Source organism: Schistocerca cancellata, chromosome 4 (assembly GCF_023864275.1).
Source record: "Schistocerca cancellata isolate TAMUIC-IGC-003103 chromosome 4, iqSchCanc2.1, whole genome shotgun sequence".
NCBI lineage: Eukaryota > Metazoa > Arthropoda > Insecta > Orthoptera > Acrididae > Schistocerca > Schistocerca cancellata.
The window spans coordinates 916,665,090-916,687,556 of NC_064629.1; the positions used below are offsets into that span (position 1 = coordinate 916,665,090).

Consider the following 22,467-nt stretch of genomic DNA (forward strand, 5'->3'; position numbering starts at 1 on the left):
AACTGAATCGAGGACTGTTCACTACCACTTCTCCCCTTGCCGGCCAAATATTGGCAGTGAAAATTTCATCCATCTCCATGATTAACTAAGAGTCGAGCTCAACAGTAAAAGCTGTGCTTACATATTTTTTTCCACTGGAGGTGTTTTATTTTGTTTTTCTTTTGTTGATCTCATTTTGTTCGTCATTGTTCGTTGTATTTGTTTAAGTTCATCGTTGATCTATTCACTCAGTTTTTTGAATTACAGAAGGCAATTATACCTCTGACTGAACACGCTGAGCGACCGTGCCGGCTTTGACTGTGAAGTTGGTGCGTAAACATGTAAAGGGAGTGTAATACGCGACTGACTGGTCAGTATCGGCCACGCAGCCGGACTGTTCGTCCTGACGCTTCACAAGGTGCTACTCGGGAGTTCCAGTAACCCTTCAGATTCTGGTTCACCTACCTGTTGCCAGGACGTGACACAACTTGAATAGCAGGACAGTGATTAATGGCCGTAATGGACTTTAAATTAAATTTATTTCACTACTCTTATTGGAACAGAGTGCCAGGTAAAAATTGGGTAATTAAATCAGGAAACCAGTACGGCAAGTGGGCGACGGACGCGAGCATGCTGGACACGTATATCCGCAGCCGAGTCTGGCTACGTGTTTAGGGATGTTCGTAGGCACGGCTGAGCTACTGCTGGGAGAGCTTCGAGTGTCCAGCTCTTTGTACGTCATTATGATAAATCGCTAAGCTTTGGTACGGCTGACACGTTCCTGTACCACTAGACTAGACTATGATCTGTTAATGCCAAGAATCGACTACCAGCTTTCCACATATCATAAAGTCGTAAACATGTATTTATGTAACTAAGTAATTTCTCGTCTTTGGAATTATTATTTAACGAAATTTCGTTGCTGTACATCTAATCAGTTTTCTTTCCTTTTCCTGGAAGCAGTACACGAATGTCTACACGCTCTGGTATTACCATCAACCACCACCCAATGAACATCAATTTCTGCCTGGTAATGACTCCCCATACATTACGATCTTAAGCTATGTTGCTTCCGTATGTTTTTTTAAAGTCACGTGCCCACCAGAACGCTGTCTTAGTTCAGCAAGATTGTCCAGGCCAGTTTAACACTTCTCTTTACTTATTTTACTACCCAGTCAGCCATTCTTAAGTGGCATAACTACAAAAACCCGTCAACCGGCTGTACGAATTAGGTGTTAATTCAGACGTGTTTCAGAGTAGTTTCAGGGGTAAGACAAGGCTGCAACCTGTCTCCACTGTTGTTCATATTATTTATGGATCATATGTTGAAAACAATAGACTGGCTGGGTGAGATTAAGATATGTGAACACAAAATAAGCAGTCTTGCATATGCGGATGACTTAGTTGTGATGGCAGATTCGATTGAAAGTTTGCAAAGTAATATTTCAGAGCTAGATCAGAAATGTAAGGACTATGGTATGAAGATTAGCATCTCCAAAACGAAAGTAATGTCAGTGGGAAAGAAATATAAACGGATTGAGTGCCAAATAGGAGGAACAAAGTTAGAACACGTGGACGGTTTCAAGTACTTAGGATGTATATTCTCACAGGATGGCAACATAGTGAAAGAACTGGAAGCGAGGTGTAGCAAAGCTAATGCAGTGAGCGCTCAGCTACGATCTACTCTCTTCTGCAAGAAGGAAGTCAGTACCAAGACTAAGTTATCTGTGCACCGTTCAATCTTTCGACCAACTTTGTTGTATGGGAGCGAAAGCTGGGTGGATTCAGGTTACCTTATCAACAAGGTTGAGGTTACGGATATGAAAGTAGCTAGGATGATTGCAGGTACTAGTAGATGGGAACAATGGCAGGAGGGTGTCCACAATGAGGAAACCAAAGAAAAACTGGGAATGAACTCTATAGATGTAGCAGTCAGGGCGAAAAGGCTTAGATGGTGGGGTCATGTTACACGCATGGGAGAAGCAAGGTTACCCAAGAGACTCATGGATTCAGCAGTAGAGGGTAGGAGGAGTCGGGGCAGACCGAGGAGAAGGTACCTGGATTCGGTTAAGAATGATTTTGAAGTAATAGGTTTAACATCAGAAGAGGCACCAATGTTAGCACTGAATAGGGGATCATGGAGGAACTGTATAAGGGGGGCTATGCTCCAGACTGAACGCTGAAAGGCATAATCAGTCTTAAATGATGATGATGATGATGATGATGATGATGATGATTCAGACGTGTTTTATTGAGTTCTTTTGTTGGTTGGTGAAATTTATAAACGGTTTACTGAATGAAGGTACTGCCGATATACTCTATTAACTTTCATCACTGTCGTTTCAGGATGTGTAGACTTTTCTAGAGCTGCTGAAAATGATTTCGTTAATACGGATTCTTTTTGTCCTACTCCTCTGCCAAAGTTGTATTTCATACTGTCCTTAGGGAAGGTATTGGAATGATGTGTATATTCTTCAGTATACTAACATAGGTTAAATCACGACTGCGTTTCTCAAAATTTGTGCATTTCAGGCAGTGTGGTAATGCTCATTGCTGTGTACTCCACAATTTCGTTTACGTCTTTCAAAGTGGACTATTGTGCTATATACTTCTGTCAGCCTGCTTTAGCAAATTAAAATTATTTTTTTTCTGTGCAGTTAGTGACAATGTGGTAGAATATCTTATATATGCCGTGGGTTTTTAATGCCGTGCAGCTCTTGCCGATACACCTCCCCAATATGTAGTCTTTGACTCTGCGTGCTTCTAGAATATTTACTTACTAGATCTGAGGACGTGTCACAAATAATGAATCAAAGAAATTTGGTTAAAATCCCGTAGCTCTGAACTGTTCACCACTGGTCAACCTTCGCTCTACTAAAATTAATTGAAAGCAAATGATAAACTTTCCCTGGCACTATTGTAGATATGTTTAAACATACCATTGAAGGCACCTGTACAGTGTACCATACGCCGAACTTTGAAATGGATATATGTCGTATTTCGATCCAAACTTAATTATACAACCTAGCTTTCTCGTCGCCAATACAGTGCAATTAGTGAAAGAGATAACGCTGTTGCCTACAGTATAATCAGGCCTGTTGTCAAAATATGTTAAAGTCTCTGATGAAAGAACTTACATTTCAGCTTCCGATGGTGACAGAAATTATGGAACCTTTGGACATCAATCGAAGGAAACTTGTCTGAAGAGGACTGTGGCCTATGGGACTGTCGGTAAGTCGTCGTTCCCTTTATCTCAACGCATTTTGGGGTGCCGCTGCCGTCTAGCGTGTAGAAGTACCTGTCGTTACAAATAATCGAACAAGCGAGGCTAGTAAAACGATCCGTCGAGCTATTCGTCAAATAGATTGTCTAATTTCTGAAATACCTGGGAATGGATGGCATTAACAGTACAGTCAATATTAAATTAGCTTCGGCTGCGTGTACAGAAATTGTCTGCTCTTAGACTAACGTGCAGAAATGTGTTCAGGAAATCAGTCAGCCGAGACGCGATTCACAGGGCTCGTTGCATTACCTGAAGCATATATACCCCTTATCGCTAGCTCGACGTACAGAGAGATTTTTGGGTGGGCTAAGTGTTTCCCTAGCTCTGTTCCCTCTACAGATTTACGTTTCATCAAAATTAGTGTGTTCAAAATGTTAAAATGTTTGTGAATTCCTAAGGGACCAAACTGCCGAGGTCATCGCTACTTAAACTAACTTAACCTAACTTACACCAAGGACCACACACACACACACACACACACACACACACACACACACACATGCCCGAGGGAGGACTCTAACCTCTGGCGGGATCGGCGGCACAATCCGTGACATGGCGCTTCAAACCGCACGGTAAAATTAGTGTGTTTCATCAATGGATAGCGCCCATTTGTATCATTCTTTAACCACATACTAGTGTAATAAGGCTCGAATTTGTGTTCATGCTGTACCTGACAAACTTGATTGCGATACGAAGTAAAGTTTAAAATAAAAGTGGGGAAGGGAGACCAATCACACCCGATATAACGTGTCATGTCCTGCCATTGTTAGGTTGTAGGCAAGCAATGATAACGGGTACTTCATCCAATGTATGCCATATTTTGTTTAGTTAGAGACATAAGTGTTCTTTTAGTAGTTGACTGAAATGAGGTTCCCTCGCTACGGCACTTTATTATTGTCTTGTTGAAATCCGGATACATTGTCTGCCAGCGCATACTCATTTTTATAAGCAGCTGGTACATCCTTGACTTCAATAGTAAGCCTAAAATAACTGACAGTCTAATAGATGCAGCTTCCAGTCACTCACAGACTCCCAAAGAAGCTAAAGTCATACACACGAAGTACTTAATACGGCCCCCGAAACACGTCTGCTTGTGATAAAAAGACCTAGACAGTATAAAGCGTAACACTAAAACACCGACTCAAAAAGCTAGACATAAAATCCGATTTTTTTAAAATAAAGAAAGTAGGCAGGAAAAGGAATGTTAATCTAACCAACAACAAAAATATTAACATAAACATCCAGGCAGACTAATTCAAACGTTGAAGACGAAGAGGAAAAAAAAGAGCTAAATAGCAATCAAATATTTTGGCAGAGCGGTCGAAGGCGCTAGAGTCATGGGCTGTGCGGCTGGTCCCGGCGGAGGTTAGAGTCCTCCCTCGGGCATGGGTGTGTGTGTGTGTGTCGTAAGGATAATTTAGGTGAAGTAGTGAGTAAGCTTAGGGACTAATGACCTTAGCAGTTAAGTCCCATAAGATTTCACCCACATTTCAACTTTTTTTTTTTTTTTAGAAAGATCGGCTTTGTTGAAAAGGTTGCATGGCGAGCACAAGCGCCAATAGTCGCTTCCTTCTTTGGCAGTAAGTAAGTGCTCCCCAGAAAATAAGGCGGCCAGCAAGGAACCAATATCAAGAGGCACTGCCTCTGTAATTCTGACGTAGCTGTCCGTCGCGTGCACTTTGAACATTTATCACTGAATTTAATGTTAATTCCCGTACGGTGATGGTTATAGTGTAGTTGTGAATAACACACGCGGAACACAACAGATATTATTGGAACGCTGTTCTACTCTTGTTGCCTCGATTACAAGCGAAAATGCTCATTGAGCTATGGTGGCTGAAGATTTTCTCTCTACACGATAACAAATGGGACCGGAACTTCAAGGCACGATCAGACATCTAAACGTCCGGGACAGGTTCATTGACGATGTGTAACGAAGTCCCCCTGTAATTCTTGCTCTAGTGTAACCATTCTGTGTAAAGTAGTGAAAAATGCATTCCAAAAAATTTAAAACTTGGATCAAATCAATATTTATTTACTTGAAGGTTGCTGCAATACACTGTATCTCTTTTAGATACAGGCGCTACATTTCGGCACTTGAGGATAAAACTAATATAGTTGGCGCTGGAAGTATAAAGAGAACTCCCTGCAGCCGTGTGCCAAGCTGCCTCGTGCAAGCAGGAGGAGCGCCGGACGGAAGTGACCGGAAGAGGAGGGCTGTCCCCTTCACGTCGGCACGCTTAACGGCCCTTACTTTATGGCGGCGACAGAGGAAGCAGGCGCACCTGCCGAGATTGTTGCGTCCCTGGCGGCCGGTGGGCCATGCGGCGCAATGACTGATGCCAGCTTCCTTCACTGTAGTCGTTTCGTTGGGCGAACATACTTGAACAACATCGTCAAAAAGACGATAGGTCAGACGGTATTGTCTACGAATATCGGATCATAAAGCTTGATTACTAAGCCAATTTGCTGGTAACCAGTGGTGTTGGTGGATTCCAGCCGTGAATTTACTAACAGATGTGGCTGTTGTTGCCGGTTGTTCCGCGTAGTGCTGGCTCCATATCGAGGTGCCTGGCTGCTGCCTCAGCATGTGAACGAACCAGTATTTGAGCTACCCCCTCCCCTTGTGCTTTCTGAGGGCCGAATTGGCAGCCAGTTTTCGATATGAAATGGAGTACCGGGTAAATATTTAGCCACAATGCCACCCCCACCCTCTCCTTCTCTGCTTGCTACCCCTTGCATTCCTCTGTTTTTATCATCATCATTCCGACACAGAGTTGTTGATGATTCGTTCTCGAGAAAATGGTACAGATTTTGGATCCTAAAAAACGTCCGCTTATTTTTCGATAAATGGAAGCCAATTTTAGTTCCCTATTCCACCCTACCTGCCGTTACAAACTAGTTGTTCCCTTTCTTGTATATCTCTTCTTTGTGTCTCCTCCTAAACGAGGCTGCTGCACGGATGGGAACGTTGAATTTAACTATTTTACAGCCGGCCGCTGTGACCGAGCGGCTCTTGGCGCTTCAGTCCGGAACCGCGCTGCTGCTACGGTCGCAGGTTCGAATCCTGCCTCGGGCGTGGATGTGGGTGATGTCCTTAGGTTAGTTAGGTTTAAGTAGTTCTAAGTTCTAGGGGACTGATGACCTCAGAATGTAAGTCCCATAGAGCTCAGAGCCATTTGAACCATAAAAATATGTCGTACATAAAAATTTCTTTACAGAGATGTCATTGTACTGTTATTTCCGTTAAAATCCAGTATTCAGCTGAAAATGTGATGTCCTCTCGGAATTAGTCTTAGCAGATGAACTGCGTTCTATAGGTTTTTAAAAACAAGAAGTGAGCTGTTATGGCTGGCTCTGAGCACTATGGGACATAACATCGATGGTCATCAGTCCCCTAGAACTTAGAACTACTTAAACCTAACTAACCTAAGGACAGCACACAACACCCAGCCATCACGAGGCAGAGAAAATCCCTGACCCCGCCGGGAATCGAACCCGGGAACCCGGGCGTGGGAAGCGAGAACGCTACCGCACAACCACGAGATGCGGGCGTGAGCTGTTACATTATTCTTCTCTCATGAGTGAGAAATTTCTTGGACAGTGACCAGCGCAATTCTAGCAAATCTTACAGAGTTTCTCTTGAATTCTTTCCAAATGACTCGAGACGAGAAAGTTCTGCAGTTTTCTCGCGAATGAGTTTTGAATTACTTTAAACAACTTCCTTTTCATTTATGGATCGCCGCCCTTATCCAGTACTCGATATGCACGAGCATAAAATCAATGCGAGCGGAAAGCTTAATTTCGCCCTCCTTGCGTTTTTCTATAGCTACACGCAATCCTAGACGGCCATGTGAAGACGAACAAGCGTTAATGTCAAGCAGATTATGCTGAGAAGTATAACTTAACCTTCTTAATTAACTATATCTTACTCTTAACAAGGTGTTCAAAAGGTTACCGTCTATAAGTACTTGGCTGAGAAAATGTACAGAATGTAAAACGATACTCTCAAATGTAGTTTCCAGGAACATATTAATCGTTAAGTGAAAGGCGTGTAGTCGATTACAATTTAAAAATACCATTGTAGCCCCTAAAGATTGCTCCCTTACGCGCTTCGAAGATGTCTTGCAGCACAGTGGTAAACTGATCGGCAAGTACTTTTCTGCTGTCGAGATAGTGTTTAGGAATTTCATAGACACCTTGGAAACATCAGCAGTAGTTACGTTAGTGACGAAGTTGATTGCCCCTCTACTTCGTTGCGACTAAATAGTGGCACAGTTCTAAAATACTACTGTCGTAACCGATTCAGTTAGCGTTCCATTGCACGATTGGTCACCGGAAGAGCGATTTAAGGTGGAATTTTTTTCGTAGGAAAGGCAGATACCGGGCCCATGTTTATTGTGATAATCTTGGTGTTGACTTCAGTCCGAAGACAAATTTGATCCATCCCTCCACGCCTGCGTATCCTGTTCATCTCTGTGTAACTACTGCAACCTACAGCTATTTTTACCTGGTTATTGGTCCAGGTCTGGTCATTACCAAATTGACTCTTCCTGGATGTCTCAGGATGTGTCCTGTCAACTTATTACGTCTTTCAGTCAAGTAGTTACATGAATTTCTCTTCTCCCCAGATTGATTCAGTACTATTCCATTAGTAGGTAGCTCTACCTGTCGAAACTTCGGCATTATTCTGTAGCACGCTTGAAAAGCTTCTGTTGTCTTCGTCTCTAGTGTTTGCCCCCCAGTTTCTCTTCCGTACGCCGGCCGTGGTGGCCGAGCGGTTCTAGGCGCTACAGTCTGTAACCGCGCGACTGCTACGGTCGCAGGTTCGAATCCTGCCTCGGGCATGGATGTGTGTGATGTCCTTAGGTTAGTTAGGTTTCATTAGTTCTAAGCTCTAGGGGACTGATAACCACAGATGTTAAGTCCCATAGTGCTCAGAGCCATTTGAACCATTTTTTCTCTTCCGTACAAGTCTACATTCCTCACAAATATTTTCAGGAAAGACGTCCGAACACTTACTAGCTCGTGCTGAAAAGCAATGCCTCCGAATTTTTTGTGTGGAAACTCTTGCAGCTTCTTAAATAAAAGAATTGTTATTAGCATTCTGTTCGTTTATTCGTCTTGTCTACATATTAGCAGCTGTGTGCCGCTAGAGGGCTCCAAATTGTAGCATGGAACATGGCGGTGTGTAACATAACTACGCCGATGCTTGAGAAATAGCGTGCTATAGTAGAGTTTAGAATTCGAAGGGTTAGCCCACCCACGCAACAATACTACACCTTGGGTTTACTGTCATCGATCATCCTCGATTTAATCTGTTTTCAAAATTTAAAAAAATGGTTCAAATGGCTCTGAGCACTATGGGACTCAACTGCTGTGGTCATAAGTCCCCTAGAACGTAGAACTACTTAAACCTAACTAACCTAAGGAGATCACACACATCCATGCCCGAGGCAGGATTCGAACCTGCGGTCGTAGCAGTCGCGCGGTTCCGGACTGAGCGCCTAGAACCGCTCGGACACCGCGGTCGGCGGGGGAAATGTGCCCGTCGCCAGGGTGAATATGTGGAGAATAAAATGAGTAGACAAAAGTAAAGATGTGGAATGTTAATAACGTTTGTTTTACCTAAAAAGCCTTAAGAGCTTTCACATAAATTCGGGGGCATTACTTTTCAGGACGCCCTCTTATAGTTACGTTGCATGTTAAAATATTTGGAAGCGTAATTCGCGCGCGAAAGAGGTCTTTACAAAACCCTAGTTTGCCATGTTCTTTTGTGTTGTTCATCAAACTTGGTTAGAATTCTAGTTGCAAAATTCCGAGGACCGGCGTTCGAGAAGTTAAGAAACGTTCCACTACGACTTCCAGTGACCACGATCATAAAAATAATAGAAATTTGGCCTCATACATAGTCACAAAAATTCTTTCTTTGCGCGTAACATTGCGAATGGAATATGAAGACGGACGGAGGAGAGGAGGACAATACTGGTACACTATACAACCTACGGTGACTTGGGAGGGGTGAGACAGAGACAGGGGGAGAGAGAGAGAGAGAGAGAGAGAGAGAGAGAGAGAGAGAGAGAGGGGGGGTTGGTGGGTTGGTTGGTTTGGGGAAGGAGACCAGACAGCGTGGTCATCGGTCTCATCGGATTAGGGAAGGATTGGGAAGGAAGTCGTCCGTGCCCTTTCAGAGGAAAGAGAGAGAGAGAGAGAGAGAGAGAGAGAGAGGTGAGGTGAGGTGAGGTGAGGTGAGGTGAGGTGACATTTGAACGTGGTGGTATTTGAACTATTACAAGTCCTCTCCGACTTATTTCTGGTCCAAAATGTGTCTACCGAGGTTTACAAAAAAGAAAGGAAAAACATCCTGGCTTACCTACACATTTAAATTTTCCAGTACCTTTGAACATCGTCACTCAAAACTCCTTGAGAACAGGGCACAGAAGCTTATAAACTCTGCTGTCTATTGTTCCGAGCACAGAGGTAACGCGGTATCCCGTTGCACTCAATCATTTTAGTGTTAGATTTGTCGTGCCTTTCTTTCCGGGACATCCTAAAATGACGCGAGTCATTTCAAAGATGACAGTTTTTTTTTTTTGGTGTCGTTGTGTTAGCGATTTATCAGCATCATGAATGCAGGATGAGAATCGTTTAAGATAATAATTTGCACTCAATACATTTTGCTGTATGCTAAAGTGATTTAAAAATTAATACTATCTGTGCCCTCCACGGGCAATTTATAGTATTTTCGAGCTTGTGCTGTCTTGCTTATGAATGCACATCGGGTGCCATTTGTGGCCCCGCCCGTTCAAAGTACTTCAGGTACATCATGCGTGTCCTTGCTGTATCGCCTGGGGCCCGCATCTCGTGGTCGTGCGGTAGCGTTCTCGCTTCCCACGCCCGGGTTCCCGGGTTCGATTCCCGGCGGGGTCAGGGATTTTCTCTGCCTCGTGATGGCTGGGTGTTGTGTGCTGTCCTTAGGTTAGTTAGGTTTAAGTAGTTCTAAGTTCTAGGGGACTGATAACCGTAGCAGTTAAGTCCCATAGTGCTCAGAGCCATTTTTTTTTTTTTTTTTTTTTTTTTTTTTTTTTTTTTTTTATCGCCTGGACATGATCTGAAGCTTGTCACGTGTATCATTCCTATTCTTTTTTTGTTTTAATGTTATTTGTGTGAGGGAATTGTGACAAAAATGTCGAAGCACCCCTTGCTGAAACTGTTCTATTTCAGGGTAATGTAAGACAGGTATTATGTTTTGTCACGGACTTGGGATAGGCTGCGGCCAGACCCCGGAGTGTCTTCTTTTGTAACAGGCTCCAGCTCCTCAATAAATTCTTGTCACCCGCTCGTCAAGCTCCGCTGGGAGTATCGTGTTTCCTCATAACCCGCCTAGGTTCCTCTTCCTCCGCACTGGCCGCAATTTTTCGCGAGATTCCCGTTTCAGACAGAACACATTCCGCTCCGTAACTGTTGTGTCCCTCTTTACAAGACTACAGAAACGAGCTTCGCCTCATTGGCGCGTTTGCCGCTGACGTGTTAGCCACTAATGGATTTCGGTGACTGTGCCGTGTTAGGGTGTGGGTGTCTAAGTGGTTGGACATCACCGCCCCGACATTCCTGAAAAGGACAGAAATAACTCGCAGTCTTCGCCGAGGAGCTATCCTGACAATAGCGCAGCGCACCAGTTCTGTATCGAAGGTACGCACGTCAGTACTCCACAAGCCACCTAATGCAGTGTGACGGAGGCAACTTCTCACACTATTGTCGTTTCCACTTCTTTTCTGTTCCTCTCGCCAGAGGTGTCGGAGGGAAGCCACTGTAATCATGCCTCGTATGAGTTCGAATTTCTGTGATTTTTGTCGTTTCGGGCATTTCGCGAGATGTAATGTGTTGCGTCACTCTTCTACGTGTTGGATTCGTGTCGGGATGGGTACCTATAGGTTACATTTAGAGAATTAAAACGTACTACTTTTGCAGTCACGTAATTAGGTTCAACGAAAAGCGCATAACGAAGAACCAAATTCACATCTTGGGAGCTGAAAGGTTTCGCAAGACGAACTTCAAAACTGGTATATATGAACGCGTCTCACCTACAGGCACCTGTGTTCTATCAATCAACCGAAACATTTTTGTTACGTTCCTCTGTTTGTCATTTTTCCAAATCCACATCCCCGAATTGAGTTGCCCCTTTTTATTGGATTACAATCCCGACGTTCAGTGAGAACTATTTACGTGTGCACCAACAAGAGTGCAGTGGGAATGCACTTACATCTGTTGGACGAATGTTATGAAAACAAACACTCGAAACCGACGTTTCACGTAAGTCACATGCAATGAAAATCTGTAACGCAACAATCTGTGTGTGGCGTGTTTATAATTATGTATTATTCATATTTTAGGACAATTAATCTGTAAAAAAAACCACATGTCATAAATAAAGCGTGTAAACCGTCTGAGGATGAATCACAACGATTCGAAACCGGTAACGGTATCCTTTGAATAAAGGAACTGAAAGTAAATTTGTGGCTGGCTGCTGTCCTAACAACATCAACATTTGTCTTCAAACAACAGCCACGTTTCCATCATGCCATCATATGACGAAATTACAGTTGTTTATGTTTAGGGTCAGATGTCAATCCCTGCACAAGGCGTCGATCGTATGCAGGTCGTCTTGCGTTTCGCTTCAATTTTCTAGCGTTGCGACTGCGCTGTATACAGCAGTATTATCATCATCATCATCATCGTGGAACCTCATGGAACCTCCGACCTTAATCAATATGTCATTTATAATTCATAATGTGAAAAGTAGTGATCCAGTAACATTCCGTTGTCGTGCGCCCGAAGTTACTTTTACGTCTGGAGATTTCTTTCCGTTGAGAATTACACGTCGAATTTTGTTAGCTAGAAAATCTTCAGTCCAATCACGCAGCTGGTCTGAGATTCCGCACGGTCTTATTTTGATCGTTAGGCGGCAGTGCAGAACTGTACTGAACGCCATTGGGAAGTCAAGGAACACGGAATTAATCTGGGAGACTGTATCTACTGCTTTCTAGGTCTCGCGAACGAACAGAACGAGCGGGATTTCACAGGATCGTCGTTTTCGGATGCCATGCTGATTACTAAAAAATGGTTCAAATGGCTCTGAGCACTCTGGGACTTAACTTCTGAGGTCATCAGTCCCCTAGAACTTAGATTAGTTAGGTTTAAGTAGTTCTAAGGACATCACACACATCCATGCCCGAGGCAGGATTCGAACCTGCGACCGTAGCGGTCTCGCGGTTCCAGAATGTAGCGCCTAGAACCGCTCGGCCACCCTAGCCGGCTGTTGATTACTGCAGACGAGATTTTCGGTCTCCAGAAACGTCATAATACGCGAGCATAAAACGACAGACGAACGACAGAGGTATAAACTTATAGGCTTCTGCGTTTGTTCAAATGGTTCAAATGGCTCTGAGCACTATGGGACTCAACTGCTGTGGTCATAAGTCCCCTAGAACTTAGAACTACTTAAACCTAACTAACCTAAGGACAGCACACAACACCCAGCCATCACGAGGCAGAGAAAACCCCTGACCCCGCCGGGAATCGAACCCGGGAACCCGGGCGTGGGAAGCGAGAACGCTACCGCACGACCACGAGATGCGGGCTCTGCGTTTGTTCGATGACCCTTCTTGAAAACCGCAATGATCAACGCATTTCCCGGTCAGCATGAGCACTTGGCTCCTCCAGGGATCTGTGGTACAATGCCGCCAATAAGGCAAGCAAATTATTTTGCTTACGTTGTATAGAATCGTACTGGTGTCACGTCAGGTCCAGTGGCCTTTCCTGTTGAGCGATATCAGGCGCTTTTCTATGCTATAGTCAATGATTTCGATACGTCACTTTGACGTCCGTCCGAAGATTTAAAGGAGACAATACACTACGATCTTTGGGAACAGTTGTGGTAAAAAACGTTTAGTATTTCGCCCTTCTGTGTCATTCTGCGTTTCGATGCCATTATGATCTGAGTGTCTGGACAGGTGGTTTGGTTGCGTTTACTGATTTAACATAAGATTAAAACTTCTTCTGTCTGTGAACACTTAGCTATTTATTTCCTGTCTTTTGAGGAAAGCGTACTGGAATGATAAGTGGAACAACATTGATTTCTGATTCCAAAGAACATTTCTAGAATTATGGCAAAACGGAGCCGCTCTCAAATGCGCAATAGTGCAGAACTGATTCCCAGAATAAAGCCGAGACACGAACAGACTGTAGCTACAAAGAAAGCTAGCCACGGAGCTTAACACCGCCGCGTTAATGTTTCACCACTCCCCGTGCAAGGAAAACTCGTTCCCGATTGAGCTTCTGTAATTCGCATGCAGAGCACTTCCTAGCCACCTCCATAAACAAACACCAGCACCGTTGTCAGTGGAACGTGCACGGCAAATGCATTGCACGCGTGGCAGAATGAGCAGTGTAAGGCTGAATGGGTGATACACGCGTATAGTTTGGGGTTGAGAAACGCAGTCCGGTGACTAAGGCGCCAAGGAATGCAAGCGCTGCCTCATTCCGCTTCTGGAAAGCTGTTTAAGAAGCCATCCCGTGTTCTTCGAAAGCGATATCGATAAGCCGTAAAGCACTGCGCTGGAGAAAGCCACAAAACATAAACTACGTCACGGTTTTAAGTATTCCACCCGGAGAATTTATCACGAAAGGAAATGAAGCACTCGGCGGGCTTTTCACTCTCGTACCCCAAAGAAGGCTGCCTAAACGATTAAAATTTAGTTAGAGTACACGAGAAATCGCAGCTGCTGACAGGAGCGGATATTTGCGTGCCGCTGTATCCTCGGTGAAAGACATTCGTCAGATGTTTCACTGTAGGGAGACGAGAAAGCGTATAATCCATTTTCAGAGGAAACTACCTTGTTCGGTACTACACTTCCGCTTTTATTTTAAGATACGTGGTTGGAATTTCGCGCAGACGCTTAAAATGAGGAGGATGCTTCGATTAAATCGTTATTTGAATCTTCACCTCATGACGAAGGGAAATAACACATAGAGGTCTTTGTAGATAAAGAAATTCGGTATATTTTGGACTCTACTGCTGCGTGCGCGATGCAGAATGCAGCGCTTCAATCGTATGTTATGCGGCCTCTACGGGAGCGTTAGGTATGTTGTTATAGTATAGTTCTTATTTCTAATTAAATACTGTTTCTGGAAAGTTTGTAAGCAGGCTTTCGTGGGATCAAGCATCTGTCAGGAAGTTTTTTCACCATTCATGTGACGTTGCCACTTAGTCCTGTTTGGTATGGGTCCCATACGCTTGAGGAGTACTCGAAGCTGGCTCGCACGTGTGCTCTGTAAGCAATCTTCTTGTTGTCTGACTGCATTCCACCAGTATTCAGCTAATGAACCAAAGTCTGCCATCCGCTTTACCCACGACTGAACCTGTAAGTCCGTTCTGTTTCGTATTCCCACAAATTGTTACAGTTAAGTGTTTGCATGAGTTGACTGATTCCATTTGCGACACATTAACACTGTAGTTATACGACTCTACAGTACCGTATAATGTAAAGTGTACAATTTTACATTCCTGAGCATTTAAAGCAAATTGCAACTCTCTATACTACTTTGACTAAATATTTGTGCAGCAGTTTTTTTTTTTTCAGGTAGTACTTAATTACAGGTTTGTCTGCCAGGTCATGAACAACAAGGGTCCAGACACACTTCCCTGAAGCACTCCTGGAGCTGCTTCGACGTCTGCCAACGTTTCTCCCTACTGTGTCCTCCCCGCCAGGAGATCCAAAGTCTAGTCACAAATTTCCCGTGATACACCATACGATCGCGCTTTCGACAACAAGCGTAGATGTGATACTGAGTCGAATACACTCTGACCAAAACCACCGTGTCGTCGAGCCTACTGAGAGCTTCAGGAGACCTAGTCATTCACTTGCATATGTTACAAATATAATGTTGTTCACAACACGCTCCAAGTGACCTAAGATTACCGTAACGAGCATACAAGTCCTGGATGTGCTGGAATGTACCGCAATAGTTCATATACGTAATACTTATGGCTTCTTATGAACGTAGTTCACAGGAATTCACCCCTTCTCTCTACTTTATCTTGCAGAACAACAGTATATTAATAAAGTTAGAATCCGTTATATCCTTAGGTGCACACAGATCGTTGAGTATTCAAATATATAGGTAAACAACCACACGCAAAATCTGTTATTTACTGGAGCAGGTCCAGCCTGCAGCTATTACATACTCATTACCCGTGCAATTACGAAAGAATGACATAGTACCTATTCCACTCTTCGGTAATTGCACCGATAATGACAATGAAATAGTTGAAATCTAGATCTGCTCCAGTAAGTGATGGATTTTGCACGGCTGATTTCTGGGTCTTCTTTAAATTAGTTTAATTGCTCTCGAAAGGAGAACAATATCATAGCAATAGAACAAGAGGAGGAGGAGGAGGAGGAGATTAGTGTTTAACGTCCCATCAACAACGAGGTCATTAGAGACGGAGCGCAAGCTCGGGTGAGGGAAGGATGGGGAAGGAAATCGGCCGTGCCCTTTCAAAGGAACCATCCCGGCATTTGCCTGAAGCGATTTAGGGAAATCACGGAAAACCTAAATCAGGATGGCCGGAGACGGGATTGAACAGTCGTCCTCCCGAATGCGAGTCCAGTGTGCTAACCACTGCGCCACCTCGCTCGGTAATAGAACAAGAAGACGTGAAATTGCGATAACTAAATGAGGTACGTAACCCAGATTGTCATAAGGCCAACCAATGCATGACGTGCTAAACAAACCCTCTGAACCGGAGTAATGAGGTGCAAAGAATTACCTTAACATCAGGGGAGAATGGTGCCAAATGCGGTCGTAAGCTACGATTATTCGTCAAGGTACCGAGGACGTCTCAGTTAAACCAGAGACTAATGTTTGGACCACAGTCAATCAGTGACAGGCTACGGAAAAGTCAATGCCCTATTTAGAATATCTCTCTCTCTCTCTCTCTCTCTCTCTCTCTCCCTCCCTCCCTCCCTCCCTCCCTCCCTCCCTCTCCCCCTCCCTCTCCCCCTCCCTCCCTCTCATACACTGCTGTCGATGTGAAGCAGTACACCTTCACCTTCTCAAAGGATGCCCTTAGTGTAGCGGATACATCCTGGAATGCTCAGTAGCTGCCGTCTGCCAGAAAAGTAAATGGAAAAACTGAAGAACATAGGGTGGAAACGAAATAAACATCTCGAGACTGTCCTTACTAGGGAAACGACTTACTTGTAGCTTTCGGGCCGGGAAATAAACTGCAAGCTGGGTTAATAGCAGTTTCCGTGGTAACCTGGCCAGCCTGGGTCTTCATCTCCATGCAGAGAATATTTTGTCCCATTGCTGTCATTTTATACAGAAATCATGGTCTGTTATAGGCTGTAATAGTCTTCATTAATTGTGCTTCACAATTAAAGAAAAAGATCACAAGAGCCAACTACGGCCAGTGTTTTCCTTTACGGAATTTTTAGAGGCTGTGGACGCACGGAAAAACAATATTATAATTGTTGTCATTCACTTTCCTGTTCCAAACATTCGGCATGCCTCAGTAAGAGTTTTAATCTCCCTTACTTTGTTGGACGGAAAAGTCGTGTAGTTGCTTTCAACGAATTCCATCCAATTTCGCGGAGCATTTGTGTAACACTCCCGTCCTGATGAAACCGACCGGAAACAAATGTAGCTGGTCGCCATGTCTTCCTTTAATCTGACCGGCTGGTGTTCCAAGCCCTCGAGCAGTTTCCAAGCAAGCGTTCTGTATGTGGTCTCCATTATAGATGCCCCACACTTGCGAAATAAACCCCGTTTTGGTTTCCGCATAACTGATCGTCTGCTCTCGTTCCATTTCATATAGTCTCCCCATGTAACGACTTGACATTTAATTGACGTGATTGAATCAAAGAACATACCATTAATACACAGGAATGTTTTGTCCACTCGCTCATGCAAATTTGCATTTATCCGCGTGTAAAGCAAGCTGCCGTTTAATTGTCACTAGTTCCGGCCTATGTATATTCAAAGAGCTAAGAGATCAAATACAGAACTGAGTTTATTAGATGGAGGAACTGACGGAGTGTACAACTCCCCTTCTCAAATTGTCTTGCCCGTCAGTATTTCCGGTTGCCCACTGCTAGCGTTGATTGCTGATGGAAAAACCGAAAAGCGGCAGGAAGGGGTATGAGTACGTGATCGGATCTCGTTGAAAAGTTACAAAAAGTTAATTATCATCAGCTTTTACAAGATGTACTTCCAGAGAGTGGAAAATCCGAATGTAGTAGTTGTATGTGCGAGGTGACCAGCTGCTGCAGTTGCGCTTATCTGGAAAGAGCTGAATATTTCTCGCCTCTGCTGTTTGTTACTTTGTGACACGCGGAATTGTTTGGAACGGTGAGCTGGTGCGCTAAGTGACGGGACCTGCCGATATCCATTCTGCATCGCGACACAATCCCTGCGACAGTTTAGACTTTTGACAACACGCTCTTTATCGGAAATCCGAAAGCTTTCAGACGTCCGCCAGCTTACCGGGCGGACCCTTTCACTGCGTAGGCGCTGTGATGTGGCCGCACGCAAGCGACCACCGCTAAATTAAACGCGAGTCTCCAATCTGGGGACCGAGCGTGGTCGAGGCAGTGGGCTCCTATTCGGGAACGTCGGGGCTTCAGATCCCTGTCCGACATCCTAATTTACGCTTTACGTGGTTTCCCAAATCACTTCGTGAGAATGCCTCGATATTCTCTTGCAAAAGGCGCGCCCAATAAATAAATAAATAAATAAATAAATAAATAAATAAATATATATATATATATATATATATATATATATATATATATACTCCTGGAAATTGAAATAAGAACACCGTGAATTCATTGTCCCAGGAAGGGGAAACTTTATTGACACATTCCTGGGGTCAGATACATCACATGATCACACTGACAGAACCACAGGCACATAGACACAGGCAACAGAGCATGCACAATGTCGGCACTAGTACAGTGTATATCCACCTTTCGCAGCAATGCAGGCTGCTATTCTCCCATGGAGACGATCGTAGAGATGCTGGATGTAGTCCTGTGGAACGGCTTGCCATGCCATTTCCACCTGGCGCCTCAGTTGGACCAGCGTTCGTGCTGGACGTGCAGACCGCGTGAGACGGCGCTTCATCCAGTCCCAAACATGCTCAATGGGGGACAGATCCGAAGATCTTGCTGGCCAGGGTAGTTGACTTACACCTTCTAGAGCACGTTGGGTGGCACGGGATACATGCGGACGTGCATTGTCCTGTTGGAACAGCAAGTTCCCTTGCCGGTCTAGGAATGGTAGAACGATGGGTTCGATGACGGTTTGGATGTACCGTGCACTATTCAGTGTCCCCTCGACGATCACCAGTGGTGTACGGCCAATGTAGGAGATCGCTCCCCACACCATGATGCCGGGTGTTGGCCCTGTGTGCCTCGGTCGTATGCAGTCCTGATTGTGGCGCTCACCTGCACGGCGCCAAACACGCATACGACCATCATTGGCACCAAGGCAGAAGCGACTCTCATCGCTGAAGACGACACGTCTCCATTCGTCCCTCCATTCACGCCTGTCGCGACACTACTGGAGGCGGGCTGCACGATGTTGGGGCGTGAGCGGAAGACGGCCTAACGGTGTGCGGGACCGTAGCCCAGCTTCATGGAGACGGTTGCGAATGGTCCTCGCCGATACCCCAGGAGCAACAGTGTCCCTAATTTGCTGGGAAGTGGCGGTGCGGTCCCCTACGGCACGGCGTAGGATCCTACGGTCTTGGCGTGCATCCGTGCGTCGCTGCGGTCCGGTCCCAGGTCGACGGGCACGTGCACCTTCCGCCGACCACTGGCGACAACATCGATGTACTGTGGAGACCTCACGCCCCACGTGTTGAGCAATTCGGCGGTACGTCCACCCGGCCTCCCGCATGCCCACTATACGACCTCACTCAAAGTCCGTCAACTGCACATACGGTTCACGTCCACGCTGTCGCGGCATGCTACCAGTGTTAAAGACTGCGATGGAGCTCCGTATGCCACGGCAAACTGGCTGACACTGACGGCGGCGGTGCACAAATGCTGCGCAGCTAGCGCCATTCGACGGCCAACACCGCGGTTCCTGGTGTGTCCGCTGTGCCGTGCGTGTGATCATTGCTTGTACAGCCCTCTCGCAGTGTCCGGAGCAAGTATGGTGGGTCTGACACACCGGTGTCAATGTGTTCTTTTTTCCATTTCCAGGAGTGTATTAAGAAGAGGAGCGCTTGTCCGGAATATCTGATTTTTTTTAAGAAAATGGTTAAAAACTAACCAAAAGACTGCTACACACACTGTCTGCAGCAAATTGAAATGGATATGCCTGTCTGGAAAAGGAACGGTTCACAGTAAGAGAGGAGCTGGTTGTCCAGCATCACATGGAGCATGTAGCGCTACCGAGATACTGGCTCGATAATTCCTGATGCAGCAAAGCGTCACGAATAGATCGTGATGCATGGGATGATCAGAACTGGTCTTCGACCGTACGGGTGAGCAAAATGGAATCCGATACCTGTGGAACAGTTCTGCAGTCCTGTAAAACAGTACAGTGAGACGAGTAGTACGAGTCGGAATGAGAATATGCAGGAAGTACGTGCTTCTTATTTCTGGTTTCCTGAGTTGTGAAAAGGTATTACTGGGGCATTTCGTCTCGCTATGACCGTCGTATGAGGCAGCGGTAATTTTGTGACGATCCACAGGGTGGAATGTATCAGAGAATTCACGGCAGAGACGGAGAAGCACGTGCGGCGTAATGCCGGATCGATGCGTCCAACTATTTCCTTTTTCTGCGGCGATATCAGGTAGTGGAATGGAAGAGATAAATAAGGGTGATATGCCGCCCCGAGCACGTGCTTGCCGGTGAGTCGCGCAAGATTAATGTGCATGCAGATACTGTCCAAAAGTGACTGTCTGCACAAAGAGGGCAGATAACGCAGCCGGAGCGCGCACCGCCAGAAATCTGAGCAGAGGGCAAGGAAGCTGCCAATAGGCGGAGGGGGCTGCTGAAACGCGTCTCTGGCTGTTTGTTCAAATCGAAGAGACCACAGGCTGAAGGCGGCGACTGTTAAACACGGATATATATTTTACTTTAATTGTAGCATTCATCCACTTCTAACAAAAACGCTTTACGACAGTGCAAGCTCTCATCTCCATGTTCTGTTCAGGAAACTACACCATTAAAACTTCCTGTCGTCACGTATAAAATCAAAAACACGGCCTACTAGCTGCCTCTGTCTCGGTTAGAATTTCTGCCCACTGCCGACACTACCAGAACCAGCTCCGCTTCTTTCGTATCAAACTCGCCATCTTCTTGCAGCTGGTTCCTTCCTACTGGACAAAGTGAATAAATGTCCGTGTGGTTGAATACCATAATATACGAGTATATGTACACCCCTGGGTGGAAACATTGACCACTGCCCACCGTGAGTCCGGGAATCTCCCCTGATACCGTTGCGGGCACGCGATGCAGTAAGGAAAGTGTATAAGCGCAGCAGAAACTAATCGGCAATAGCTGTCGCGACGATACGGGCCGCAAATGGGTAAATCCACTGACATAAACGACTCTGACAAAAGGAGACTGTTATGGGCCGGAACCTGAGATCGAGCATCTCGAAAAACGGCAAAGCTGGTCGGCTGTTAGCGTGCTAGTCTTGTGAGCATCTAGGGAAAGTAGATACACGGCCGCCAACTCACAGAATGTGGTGGTCGGAGGTTGGCCTGCACTGTAACACAGGATAGGCGGCGATTTGTGGCAGATATGACGACAGAGTAGTTTAGTTGTGTCATGTTCCGTAGATCATTTTCACGATTATTTTATCGATATGATGTGGAACAAGTCAGATTAAAAGAGATATATACACACCTCAATAGCGCTTATATTAATATCACTGAAATTTTTAGTTCTACACATGCAACTACATTTAGTGGTACAATTTTTTTCTCTCTTTTTTTTCCAGCCACAAGTGTTCTGTAGCACAGTGTTAAGCGCACATTGTTGAGAATGGAACTCCACAGCAGACCGCCTACATCCACATGCACACGCCGCTAACCACTGTGTGGTGCGTGGCGGAGGATACCTTGTACCACTTTCCTTTCCTGTTCCTTTCGCAAATAGAGCGAGAGAGAAACGACAGTCTGTACGTCTCCATATGAGCCCTAATTTACCTTATCTTCGTGTCCCTTGCGCGAAATAAACATAGGCGGCAGTAGAATCTTTCTGCAGTCAGCTCCAAATTATATCAATAGATTGCTGTGGAAAAAACTTAGTCACCCTTCCAGAGATTTCCGTTTGAGTTCACAAAGCATTTCCGTAATAACTAGCGTGTTGATCGAATCTGTTGGTAACAAATCTAGCAGCCCGCCTCTGCATTGCTTCAGTGTCCTCTTCTGGTGGGGATCCCAAACACTCAAATAGTACTCAAGAATTGGTCGCCCTAGTGTTCTGCATGCCGTCTCCGTATGCTCGTACCTCCCTACGCGTTCCCACGTCAACCCACGACCATAGTCAATTAGGAGAGCAGTTGGCACAAGTTCATCTAGATTGGATCGCGGATCAGTGGAAACGTGTCCTCAGGTCAAACGAACCACGTTTTTTGTTACACCAAGTCGATAATCGTGTCCGGGTACGCCGCCATCCAGGCGAACGGGCGGAATATGCACTACCTGACAAAGAAAAAAGTGAATCGTCCAGAACGGTAGAAGAAAACTGAATAAAACTACGCGGGTTGAGAGGGTATGTAACTTTATTTCAATGATTACAAAATATAGCCAAATTAATAGGGCACTTGGCGATACGAGCACTCTCATCAGTTGCAGTCCCTCTGACCTGGATGCACTGATTCGGTTGGGAAGGGTGTTGTAGAACCGTTGTATCCTCTTCTCAGGCAAGCTGAGCCACATTTGTAGTATCTGGTACTCGATTTTCTGGATATTGACGCTGCGTCCAAGCTGGCCCCAGACATGTTCCATCGGGGACAGAGCTGGGGATCTTGCTGGCCACGGGAGTGTCTCAACATCACGCAGACAGTTCGTAGAGACACGGACCAGGTGTGTATTGTCCTGTTAAATAATATGAGCACGATAGTGAAAAGGCGGGGTGTCCATTGTGCCACCAGAGTTCCCTCAGCTACTACCAGC

General features: G+C 45.3%; 1 protein-coding gene across 1 annotated transcript in view; it reads left to right on the plus strand.

The window, feature by feature from the left end:
* The window catches only part of LOC126184502 (latrophilin Cirl), a 796,671-nt gene that overhangs the window by 165,126 nt on the left and 609,078 nt on the right, over nt 1-22,467 (plus strand). The window contains exon 3 of the mRNA XM_049926894.1: nt 3,124-3,210. Coding sequence (XP_049782851.1) covers nt 3,199-3,210 — 12 coding nt within the window. The 5' untranslated portion in view covers nt 3,124-3,198. The remainder of the gene's footprint in view (nt 1-3,123; nt 3,211-22,467) is intronic.